At 34.6% G+C, this 13,027-nt stretch overlaps 1 protein-coding gene across 13 annotated transcripts in view; it reads right to left on the reverse strand.

Moving 5' to 3' along the window:
• SLIT2 (slit guidance ligand 2) overlaps positions 1-13,027 on the reverse strand; it is a 266,328-nt gene that overhangs the window by 73,253 nt on the left and 180,048 nt on the right. For all 13 annotated transcript variants that reach the window (XM_080371347.1, XM_080371341.1, XM_080371340.1 and 10 more), the window contains exons 10-12: positions 1,648-1,719; positions 968-1,039; positions 377-448 (exon numbers count right to left, since the gene is read on the reverse strand). In XM_080371347.1, the coding sequence (XP_080227473.1) occupies positions 377-448; positions 968-1,039; positions 1,648-1,719 (216 nt within the window). The remainder of the gene's footprint in view (positions 1-376; positions 449-967; positions 1,040-1,647; positions 1,720-13,027) is intronic.

A 13,027-nucleotide genomic window follows, 5' to 3' on the forward strand; every position in this document is an offset into this window, starting at 1 on the left:
CCACATATTTTCTCTGTATAAAACTCACAAGTTTTCCTTCTATTGTTCCCACACAACTTTATATGTACTATTTGTTGTATACAGGGCAAGGCAGTATCATATCTTAAGTGTTTTACACTTATAAATTCCACACAAAAGAACAGTTTCATTTTAATCATTTTAGGCTGAGACATTGACCAAGATATGATCAAATTTGTGGATGAATGGCAAGCTGGCCTACAACAGCCTTAACTCCTTTGGCTTTAACATAATTTGTTTTTATTATGCTCTGATCTTACACATGGGATTTCCTGCCAGTTCTCCAAGCATAAATCTCTCATAATGTTTACCCTTCTGAGTTATCCCAAAATAGAATAAATATTAAAAAAATACTCACAGCAATTGCAGAGAAAAGAGTCCTTCAAATAGACCCTTTGGAAGTTCTGTAATTTTATTGCCATAGAGGACACTGCACCAGGAAACAACAAAGCAAACAAAGCCGTCGTTATCAAAGGCATATACTGTGTGATTTTGACTTTAAAATTAAAGAATTTTCCATTTTCCTGAGGGAATTTAACAGCAACAACATACCTGCAAGATCCTTGTGGTCCTGTGAGGTACCAGGATCACAGGTTTTCCCCAAAGGCTTGTTGCCCAAAGAGCTGCCAAAGAGCTCTCAGCAAAATCAGTACCTCGCTGTTTACAGCCTTAACAAGGACCTTGGTAAGTGTATTTGCTGTTTGTAAGAACAGCTAACTGGGAAATAAATTATTTTGTTCAACTTTTTGCCATGAACATATTTATGACCATGTGTCCAGCTGTGATACAAGATTGTATTATCACTCTAATGTTCTGAAATTCTTTTTACAGCTTTCAGAATTGATCAAATTTATGTGAAAATTCTGCAGGGAGCCAAAAATTCAAAAGAATTTCACCATAAGAATATGAGAAATTTGCTTCTGTTTTTACAGGTCAAACAGATACCTACAGTGAATTGAGTGAACGTAAGCCCTGGAAAGCATCTGGAGCTGCTTCAGAGATCTGGTTATTGCTGAGGTCACTGAAATAAATACAATTTGATTCAAGTAATTCAAACTATTTTCAAAATAGCAAACATTTAAATAATACGTAATTAGAATTAGGCATGGAAAGGAGAGAGAAATTACAATATTAATATGGATGTTGCCAAAGAATTTTAATATAAAACTACTAAAATTGCCAGTACACTGAAACAAAATGCATGGTTAAGAATAGACCTTTCAAATGCTTGAAAAATTATGAAAAAACATTTACTTTTCCTAACTGGTTAAGTACATTTTATAAAGAATTCTCTGTTTGCTATGGCCACAGAACTCTACAACCTCAAAGATGGCTTATCCCCATTAATTAATTGTTTTTATAGGGTGTTCACTGCACTAACATATTGCTTCTATGCAGAACCATATGACATAATGTCAATACTTGGTAAAAAACAATTATTATTAGTGTGACAAAGATACTACATGGTCTTAATAATCAGGCTGACATATCAGTTAATATTCCAGCAGTCAAACTTTCTTAGATAATCAGTCATTGACTGCAGTTCCTCTGTATGACCTTGACTTGTTTTTTATTTTTATATATAAATATATATATATGAAAAAATAATCTATATTATTGGGTACGTACATTCTTCGAAGCTTTTTATATGGTGAGAATGCTCCAGGAGGTATGACCTTGATTGAATTTTGTTCTAACCGTCTGCAAAAGAACAGCATCATCATAAAAATACAAAACCCAAACCACACAACAACCTAAAGCCATAACAATCTAGAAGGGACAGACTTTAACAAAGGCTGCTTTTGCTTTCTTTTTCAGTATAATTTTGATCTTGAAAGACAAGGTCATTTTCCTCTCAGTTTTCATTTAAAAACCCCTCATTTTTGTCTGTAAACTCAAACCTTTTAACCTATAGAGTGTAATGTTGTAAATTAAAACCCAAACTTGATTTTATATCATTTAATTAACATTTAAGCTAGAATTGTCATTAAAAAATTCAAAAGGATTGTTGTTAATTGACTCCCAACGTATTATTCACATACAGCAATTATTATAGTAAGTTTTATTTAGAAATGTCTAAAGAATTCTGTGAGTTAAACACTGAAATATGCAAACCATAAGAAAGGGCAAAGGAATGTTCCTACAGAACAAATAACGTATGTTGCTACCTGCAATAAGGCAAATGCCATATTTTTAAATATGCACACGATTTATTTAGATACAGTACATAATACATTTTCTTTAAGATATAATAATAGGATTGCACAGCCACACTTCTAACTTATTTAAACAAGTATTTTATTCTAAAAATTGTAGTTTATGTTACTGGCTATCTTTGCTTTGTATATGTAATGACTGTGACTGAAACTTGCCATTCTGCAAAATGTGAATTTGCTAATGGACAGAGTTTTCCAACAATTTTTTTAACTTCCAGAGCTTTGCATATGGGAAATCTATGCTGATACAGACCTGTGGCCCACTTGCCAACAAGTCAAAACAGGTTCAGCAATAAATACGTTTAAAAGATACGTCTTTACACACCACTGTATTTCATGGCTATGGCAGTGCAAAATTTGTTATGTAGACATAAGGATTGAAACTATTTGTACTAAAAAGTACAACCGGAAAAGGCAGTATTATTCAAACTACACATCATACCTACCTAATAAGCTTTCTATTTCCCTCCTTCATGCACTTAGTATAATCTACATAGATAAAGACAATGCCAAAAACCTATTTCATATAAGGAATCAAAATTCTGTAGAATTTACTGCACTATTTTAAATTACACATAAATTACATTGACTCAGAATCTAAGGTCAAAAAGCCTTTTTAAATCCAGATGTAGGGATATTAGCCTATTTTTTTTCCTTTTACCCTTGTCCTATTAACTCTCCTCTGGTTTACTTTTGCTCTGATAAAGAGACATGAGTCCCTGTGTGTGCAGTGTAACTAATAAGCTCATATATTCACTTTGAGTAAGCCTTTCCAAGAAACAGTTCTTACAATTGTTTCTTTTTGTTAAGTTTCTCCAGAGATCACAGTATAACTGAATTGAAAAAAGATTTTTTCCTGCCTTTGTGACGTTTTGTTCAGATGGAGATACTTATACATTTAATACTCGAAAATCTCTTAAGTGTGACCATACTTTACCTTAGCAGAATTTGTTCTTGAATGGCTTATAAAGAAGCCGGGGAAAAAAAAAAAAAAAAAAAAAAGTGCCTCAAAAAGTCTTCCTGACACAAAAAATCTCACTTCATCAGAACTGTTTTAGACAGGGTTCATGCTTTAAAAAGTCCTTAGTAAGCAAAATGTTGCTACCTTGCTACAGTTTTCAGGTATATTTTAAACACTGCAGGGGATCCTATGGCACAAGACTGTTAATTTTTTCCTTAAACAGGGTATTCTTTCATATGCTTTCTTTGCCTTCGCTGAGCCTTCTGGACCCATGAAACACATTTTGCATCAGACCAGGAGTACTGATTAGGCTATAAAGGAACAAGGTCTCTCTTCTCCAGTACGCTTGAGTAGATGCAGAAGGCAAACATCTGAATAAATAAAAATTTGCTTAAGTTAAAAGGCAACACCTAAATAGACCAAACTGAGGTATTTACATTTTTAGCTTTTTCCCCAGAAAATAAAATTATGCATGCTTATCATCTAGTTAGGTTTCTATTCAGCTGGCTAGGTCAAAGAGAGAGAAAACCTTAAGATAATAAATTTCTAAAAATTGTCATACTTTAGCAATGGGAAGGAGCTGAGAAATCAAATCAACCCAGCCATGAAGTGAATGGCTGCCATCCATCCATTCCTGTTACACACTCTATTTGGCAGCAACCAACTGCCTAACCACCAGGGATAGCCTGACCAGACATATATCAGATGTGTAGCTTTGAGAACCACCCAAAGAATATCTTGCACAGGGAAACACGTAGGACATACACAGAGGTGTCGAAAGGGGAGGGAGGGTGAAGATGAGAGGGCCGTAAGGCCATATTACAGAAGAGGACTTGAACTTCTGAAGAGACGTACAACTGGGGAAAAACGTGTATATGGGAAAGACAGAAATTGCAGTGGCAATGCTCCCATGTGAGGCTGTTACAAGCCTCATTATAAATGCTGCTTATTAGCCTATGACGTAGAGATTTGTAACCTAGTGCTGGAGGGGCTCCAGTCTATGTTCACCTATTTTTAAACATATAATGCTCTTCACTAGACTTGATATGGCATGTAACTCAAGAAAGACAAGGTCTAGTGTTAAATTAAGACACAAAGTATTTTCCAGTTTATTCTTTTAATTTAAAAATATGTTAGTTCTGTAAACTGAAGTACCTTACAGGATACATGCATGCCATTTTTTATGAAACAATGGAATAGCAGATTTAATTTACTGCTGTCCAATTTGTCTACAAATTATATGTGTCCAAAACCTGAAGAAGTCTTACTGCAGTATATCTCTGAAACCTAATTTTCTAGCAGTTCTAATAGAGTGAACAACCAATTCACTTGTGGATATGAAAATGAACTCCATGTCAACTTTACCTAACATTTCCTTTTAGTGAGAAATATATAGTCTAATAGGCAGACTGTAGTGCTGGGTTAAATTTACAAGCTCTTCTGGATAAATGATTTGTTATAGTAGCATCATCTAAATATGTCTTTTCTTAACTCATGCCAAAGTGTAGGCACTAAAACACGTCACATTTTAAAAAATGATTAGCATAAGAAAGGAAAAATAAGATTATATAAATACAGAAGAAAAATCTTTATATCCCACTTTGTCTGTAAAGAAAGTAAATCAAATTCACATTTTCAAGCTTTGTTATCCTCTAATCTTCTCTTTATCTTCCTAGAATCAGCTGAATTTCACAGAGTGCAAATTTGCATCCACTATTCCAGAGAAAATCTAATTAGATATATTCCAGGGTCACAAAGCACAGATAGACTAATATCTAAAGGAAATTTGCATTCTACTGATAAAACCCATAGTAATTAAAAACTCTTTTATATTAATTCCTCATATTAAATGCAACATTTTTAATTCTGGAATAGGATAGGTTGTAGTTATCTATTACTGAAAAAATCAACTATTAAGTGCTCATAAATGACATGGCCAGAAGCACTATTTTATTATAGAAGAACAAAAAGCTAGTATCAGTATTCTTCCATGGAACTTGTATTAAATTTTGTGCACAACATCTCCTTTCAAAGTCATCCCAGAAGTCAGTCTTTATTATAAACGATGATCTATGTATCATAAACAGTGCCTTGGTGGTTTCTTTTTCAAAAGCCATAGTCAATTTCAGTAGCATATTTAATAAGATAAGATAATGGAGGAAGACAGTTAAGTACATGCTTCATCAAAGCCTGCACTGCCTCATATATAAGTAGTACTCTGCCCATCACCACACAAACGCTAATTAATGCTCTTAGTATTAAGTCTCCTGCTCCATTTAGTGTTTCACTTCTTTGAAGTCCTGCATTAATACATAAGTGTTTTACTGTCTTTTACACAGCCAAAGCAGCTGAAACCTTTCTTGAAGACTATTCCCTAATCTTTCCTATCTAGGAAATATACTGTGGACATTTATTTTCTAAATCTTTTCCCCCTGCTTATCACTGAAGACACTATAATGTACAAACACCTACTATTCTAAGAAACAAAGGTGCTTCTGCAGTTGTTTCCAACTTCCAACCTAATCAAATCAAATCAAAGGTCCCCAGACAGTAGATAGAGTCTTCCCACCCTGTCCCCAAAGAGCCCTGTGACATGTAAATCACTTGACACTTTCCAGGAGGATGCTGTTCTCTACTATAAGCCTGCAGCACACCATTACTGATTACTACTTCCGCACTTACAGAGACAGACAACATGCTTATTTATACTGACACTTTTAAACTAGCTGATTTTCCCACTACAAAAAGTCATTTCTGTGAAAGATTTCTGCACCAGGAAAGAGGGCAGACTAGGAATGAAGAACACCCTGTTCTCTACAGAATTATTTTTATTTTAAATCATGCAGATGGGTATAATATACTAAGCCTGCTTTGTAGAGAAAGGTAAAAAATACTGCACAGAGATGTGCTGCACCTAAATGCATGTTAATGGATCAGAGATATATCTAAAAAAAAAAATATTAAGTATTTTGTAACAATAAAACATCTTCCTTAAGAACACACAGATTTGAATATGGAGCAGCAAATTACCCATATACTTAAACAATCAGAACATAACATCTCAATTAAGTAAATTTGGTCAATACAATAATGGCTTTAGCAGTTAATTAATCTATACTTTTACTTTCAGCATCTACTAATTTACAAAAAGACTGCAAGAAGCTTATCAAGAAATCCCAGAAGAATTTTTACTACAGAGAAGAAAGTGTAAGCTGTGCAATGAGTCTGATGTACTGCACAGATGCTGATTATACATGGTAATAAAATTGACAGTTCTTCTTTGCATTTTCCCCATCTGCTTTTAAAGTAAATGGCAAAAACAGCTGTCAGAAAACAAAAAATAGATTTCAGTGATGGGATTCAGCACAGCTCCTGAATCCGAAGAACTGCAATACACAGCCAATACATCTCTCATCATATGTAACATCTGCCAGGTTTGAGAAGGGGGGGGGGGGGGTATGTGTGTTATGGGGTTTTTTTGGTGTTTGCTTATTTTGTTGGGGGTTTTTTTGTTGTTTTTCAAATAAGGAAAATGTAATGGTCTCGCTTTGCTACAGAAATCCTTGAGGCTATTAAACAAAGTACCTTTTTTTCTTTCTCAACAACTGCACCTCCAGAGTGCTTATATCCACTAAATGTCACTTCTAACTTTAGCAGCAAGAGAATTCTGTTGAAATCTGTGATAACATCCATGTCTAACAAAACAAAGGATGTATTTTGAATGACTATATTACTTGCACTTTAGAATTTCAGGCTTTAATTCTGTGTATTAATAAATCTGGTTGACAGTTTCCTAAATAGTTGCATATAAAGAATCACTGTCAATGTTGCCCTAAAGCTTGCCAAATTGTTAACAACCAGTCTAATTGTTGTATCACATATTTCCTCATGGGATTGATTGTAAATGACAGATGACTCCTTAGTCTGCATTACATCAAAAAAGTAACAAGATTTGTAATTCTAAAGCTATTAAACAATTCACCACATTTACTCAAAAGCAAGTCCCAAACCTGCATTTGTTTAATTTTTCATCACAGAAAGGGCCATCTCATGCTCTGAAGCCTACAGCACCATTAATGATGATAGGCTTTACATTCCTTAATTGTTACAGATTCGGGTTGTAGGGAAAATTCACCACTTCTTTAAAGAATTATTTGCTCAGTGCTTTGGCATCTGTCAGAGAACAGCTCCAGTGCAATTAGCCTGAGTCACCTAGAGTCAAGTTAAAGCCCCTCTAATTAGCCTATTTTTGATGAGAGCTGTTATACTACAAAAACTACTTGAGCTGTTCAGAGTAACTGTGTTAAGTTCACAACAAAATAGATGTAATCCTGCTACTCTTGGCTCACCACAAGCAGTGACTTGTCACCTGCTCTCATTGAGCAGAAACACTTGCTTGAGAATCGCACTATTATGAGTCCAACAGTGTGGCAGGAGTACTTAGTACCTGTTAAACAATACATTGATTTACACCCATAAATTTGCCACTAAAATCCAAGTGAAGGTTTTTAACTAAGAATACTTTTCACAGGTGGTTGCTGCTTACTAGACATGTATTTAGCAACAGTAGTAGTAAATAATGAAGAAAGCATTCAATTGACAAAGAATCACCAAATAGTGAAAAGTCAGTAGCCATAGTTTTGTTTACAGTAACTTCACTCACATCATTGCTGAGGGAAGATTATCAGCAGTGAAAAGCCATATGTGAAAATAAAATGTAAGAGTAACACCACCTTTGGAGTGTGGCACAGCTGTCAGAGATCTATGAGGGTTTTTCTGGAAGAGCTACATGGGCCTTCTCCAGCTTCCCTTCATGCTGTATGAAATATTCATTTATTCCATGCCTGAGTTATTTTCTTTCCCTTGGCAGAGTCACAGAGGTCCCTCAAGGTGCCTCTTCTACTTCAATACCCACCAGAAACTTGTACAAAACCCCAGAGGTGGAATGGTGTTCATTTGGGCCAGTATCTACTTCCAGTGTCTCTGGAAACCAGCACTGGTTTCACACATTTTTTGTCCAGTTGTTTTCTGTATCTCTACATCCTCTTGACTGTTGAAATTGTCCTCTGTCCTCTGAATTTAATTAGTTTTTAAAGACAGGACACAAGGGCATGAAGAAAGCCAAAGATGTCAACAATGGCAGCACAGAACACATACCAATAAAGAACAGATTAAATATTCTACCTACTGTCTGACAACTAAAATAAGAAAGAACAAAAAAAAAAGAAGAAAAAAAAAAAGGCATAAAGCCACATGATTTACCAGTCATTTTCAGATTAGGAAGATACTTGAGTAGGAGCATGACAAATCATTTTGCTTGCGTATTAAGCAGACGGGATTAGCTATCAAATTAGCAAAACCATCTATTTTTGAGGCAGTCAAAAGGAATATCTTTCAAGTTTTGCCTGAGAAATATTAAGGTAGGAATCCCCAATATAAGTTAACTGTAATTCAGTGAAAGCTGCATTGGCAAATTAAATATATTAAGGTAAAGATGTTAATACCTCAATAGAATACCCTTTACCCATTTTTAATTTGTTTCACATTTATTCAATACATTTCCTCACAGATAATGCATTTTTCATTATTCACATGTAATTATCATGTGTTTATATGTATATATCATATGAAATAAGATTTTAGCAAATTTCTATATTTTTGATAAAGCAAACCATTCGGTTTTATATTGCAATGGACATACAGTTTTTGCTAAGAAATAATGACCTTCCCAAAGAAAAGTATATGGAGAGAATTGTATTCACATCATTGTTGCCACAGCTGAACAGTCTAAACTCACTTTCACTTACAACATGGAGCAGCAAGTCATAAAACCTTTCTAGTAAAATTATGAAGTAGTATTAGGATTATTTTCATGCAAAGATTTTCAAAGTTAACAGCCATATTTGCATTAACAGACTCAGCAGGGCCGGGGATGGCATTTAAAATTAGGTGCTGCAGAATGTGGGAAAGTTCAGTCACAGTATATATTGATACAACAATTTTAGTTTCACGTCAGCTATTTTGCACCAGATATTTCCATTTCATTAGGAACCTTTTTTGGTCCTCCTCCCTATGTAAAGCCATACTCCTATGAATTCTTTTGAACAAACTTCTAGGGAAAAGATAAGCATATAACTAATACATTATAACTAATAATAATGCATATAAAAGCCAGGTAGTCTTATTTGAGGTATATATTTCTGGACATAAAAGTGCAGTAACTTTTAAGCAAAATAGAAGCAAGAGCTCTATATTTCACTGAAAAATCAGAATGCCTCTCCAGTCTACTGGTAAATAAATAAATAAATAAAGAAATAAATTTGAATATCAAGTCCAGTGCGTTAGTCAGGAATCGCCTTATAAACCTTTGGGAAGGGAAGAACATATGAGAAGACTTGAAGAAAAGTGTTCATGAAGTACAGTCGAAGAGAAGCATATAAGAAAAGAGTTAATTTTAAAAACATGGCAGCTATATGAAGTTGCTCAGAAGCTTGGAATGTTAGATTAAGAGCTGAGAAAATATTAGCCAGATCATGTAAATTTATCAAAGAGGCATTTAGGAAATAGCAGTATCTCTACAAGGTACTTACTTATGTATCTTTACTGCACTATATTTCAATCCACCAGTTTCTGAAAATTCAAAAACTGGCACATTTTTCTGGATTAATACTGACCAAAATATGTATCAGTATTCATAAGCAACTGAATACTATAATAATTATTTTAATTTTTTATCCATAAGTAGACATCATCTTTTCACTTGACACCTGCATACCCTGGCAGTATTGCATGTTGGGAATTAAAAAAAGATTTTGATCAATCAGAAAGGTTTCCAAAAGAGCCATAAGAATAATTAAATGGCTGTGAAACATTTTATAGCAAGACCAAAGAGATCTATTTAGGGTAGCATCAGAAGGTTAACATGTATTTTCTGGAAAAAAAAGATAGATACAGTTACAGAGGATTCTTGCAGCCTACTAAAAATCTTAACAATACGTACTGCAACAAGACCAGTGACTACATATGTATATGTATAAATAGAAATCAACTTGACAAAACCTTTCCAGAACTTCACTGGATGTGCAAGACTTCTGGCTAACACCCTAACTGTTTAAGAGGTAAACTATATTTATGAGCTGACATTCTGTCTAAGTCCTAAAAAGACCAACATTTTGATTTAAACTAGAGAGCAGGAACAAGCACAGACCCTGGAAAACAATTACCAATTTAGTCTTGTAACTTATTGTATCCTCCCCTCAGCATTCGGACCCATTCCTTACAAGCTGTGAAGACGCAGCGTTTGCTGTCATTTCCGTCAGGCTACCTTAGATAGCCGAATCACACTTTGAGCTGCTAAAAATAGAGAAAGCTGCCTTATCTCTGACATTTCAGAGAATTGCTGCTATATGAGTCTTTGAAGCGTCTTCAATAAACGTGTCTAAATCCTCCTCAGGTTACTTTTCTCTGTAAAGGGTCATTCTTAGAAGCATCTTTGCATCTCAGTATAAGAATCTCTCTGTTCAAAAGCTATTTATTTGAGGCTGTACTTTCAAATTTTAGCTAAGGATGAATCCTAAAAGACAACAGAAATGGTGAAACTGTACACATGCCAAGCTTAGCTTGGAAAGATACATACATGAGCTCCCAGTTCTCAATTAAAATTCTGCATTTATGCAAATCACTTCCCCAGTTTCTGCAGTGTGATCAGGTCACTTGTCACTCTATCTTGGTTAAGTCCATCTATTAAGTTCAGTTCTCTCAGATCTAATTTTGTTTCCACTCTTTGCCTTCTTCTTTTCCCCTTTGCTTTGCTTTCCCTTTCATTTGTTCCCCTTTCTCCTTTACTATAATTTGAGTGTTACTGTGAGACGTGGTCTCAGGAATTTTTAATCCTGCTTGGTATCACATGGCTCACAAAGTTGTAGTCGAGAGCTTGGCATAATACACAATCACTAATCAACAGACTTATGAAAACAAAGTATGAGGGAGAATGAGATGGAGGAAGATGAAAACATGAAGAAAAATAGTAGAAACTAGGAAGGTAAGATCAGACGAGTCTGAGGGGACAAATTAGAAAACTCAGGGGAAATGTAAATAAAGTCAACATGAAACAACCATACAGGTTCTAATTTTGGCATTCCAACATTAGAAATCTCCATTTGCAAGAAAGAACAATTTTATCTTGAAGGCCACAGTAATTAAGAAGTCAGTGACTTTTCACTACACTGGATTATGAAGGTGTACTGTTAAAATTCCTTACTCCTGTATGGCTTTTTCATTTAATGTATTACATGGCTTAGGGTCTTTTCTGCCCCTTACAAAGACTAAAATGATTTATACAACTGTTGCTTAGTTAACAGTGGCAACCCTCCAGTTACCCTCCCCTCCAGCAAACCTCTCCCCTCCCCAAAATGGCATCATAGTGACTGCTATCCTTCAAAAAAAGAAGGAAATGTAATTAAGTCCTTCCTTTGATTACTTAAATGTTTTTAATATAAACAAAAACAGAGGAAAAAAAAATCACTTTAATTCCATGCATTTTTGCTTAAATAGTAATTTATACAAAGCTGTGGTCATCACAGCAAGTAATTCTGTCCCTGCCCCCCTCCCCTTTAGAAGCATTTATTGCAATCATTTACTGCAATTGTATTTTGCAATTGTATTTATTTTCTTTTATTCATAATACTACAGTAAGGAAAGAGGTTTTAGAACCACTTTGACTGGTAGTTCAAGCCACAGAAGAGAAGAGAAAAATCAGAAGAATGTAAGAGCAGCATTTTCACGAGGTAGTCTAGCTCATTAATGGCTTTTTGGCCTCTTCTTTTGAAATAAAAGCCTGTCACTTACTCACACCATTCTGAGAGAAGGTACCAGCACAATTAACAGAATTGCTGCTCGGTCGCTATTTGTAAGGTTCCTGATAGTCTGTTTGAACACGTGCCAAAAAAGTCTCTATTCAAAGGGACCCAGAGTTATTTCTGCCAATCATTCAAAGAATTTTCACACAGAAGGTGAATTCTAAAATGCAACCAAGTGAAAAGAGATTAATGGTGCTGAAAAACTAAAATGTGGAAGGAATGCCTGCATAGAGGCTGATAAATGCTATCGCCATTAGAAAGGCTATACTTTCTAAAACCAATTAAAGTAATAGTTTTGAACCTTAAGAATGACCTTTAATGCTTTTAATATATGAGCTGTATGACAAAGGAGGAAAGCACTAGGTGCATTAGACCACTGCAGTTGGTTAAGCTCAATAGACTGAACATGCCAATGAAAGAGCATCCCATAAAAATTTCTGGAAACGGGAGAGGTTTAAACAACAAATCTAAATCAATTTAAATTATGATGTTTCTAATGAATGAATAATGTGTCATGCTTTGCTTAAGTCAATGGAAAAAGGCTAAAGGAAGGCACACTAAATAACAAAAGTTGGAAGACAGTTAATACATAACATTTATTGGCAAAGTATTTTACCTCCTGTTTACAATAGAGACATTACAATAATAGAGCTATGGGAATTTTTTTTTAAGTTGCCGAAATGTTTCCTACAGGTCACTAATGGTATGAAAACTTTCCATTTGGCCCAGAGGCAAAGGTGCAGCTACGCACCTTATTAATTCTGTGCTTCCTGCATAATTCGTAGGTACACTAAAACTGGGGAAGTCTTGGTGCTCAACCAATTCTTTTGTTTTTTAAAGTATTTATGTATATGAGGTATTTTTTTCTCAAATAATATCAAATTGATTGGACAGATCTTAAAAAAAAAAGCATAGGTATTCTTATTTAGCTGTGTGTGAATTTATAAGTGGAGAATTAATTTTGCAGGAAGGGT

This window comes from Falco punctatus (assembly GCF_963210335.1).
Source record: "Falco punctatus genome assembly, chromosome: 1".
Taxonomy (NCBI): Eukaryota; Metazoa; Chordata; class Aves; order Falconiformes; family Falconidae; genus Falco; species Falco punctatus.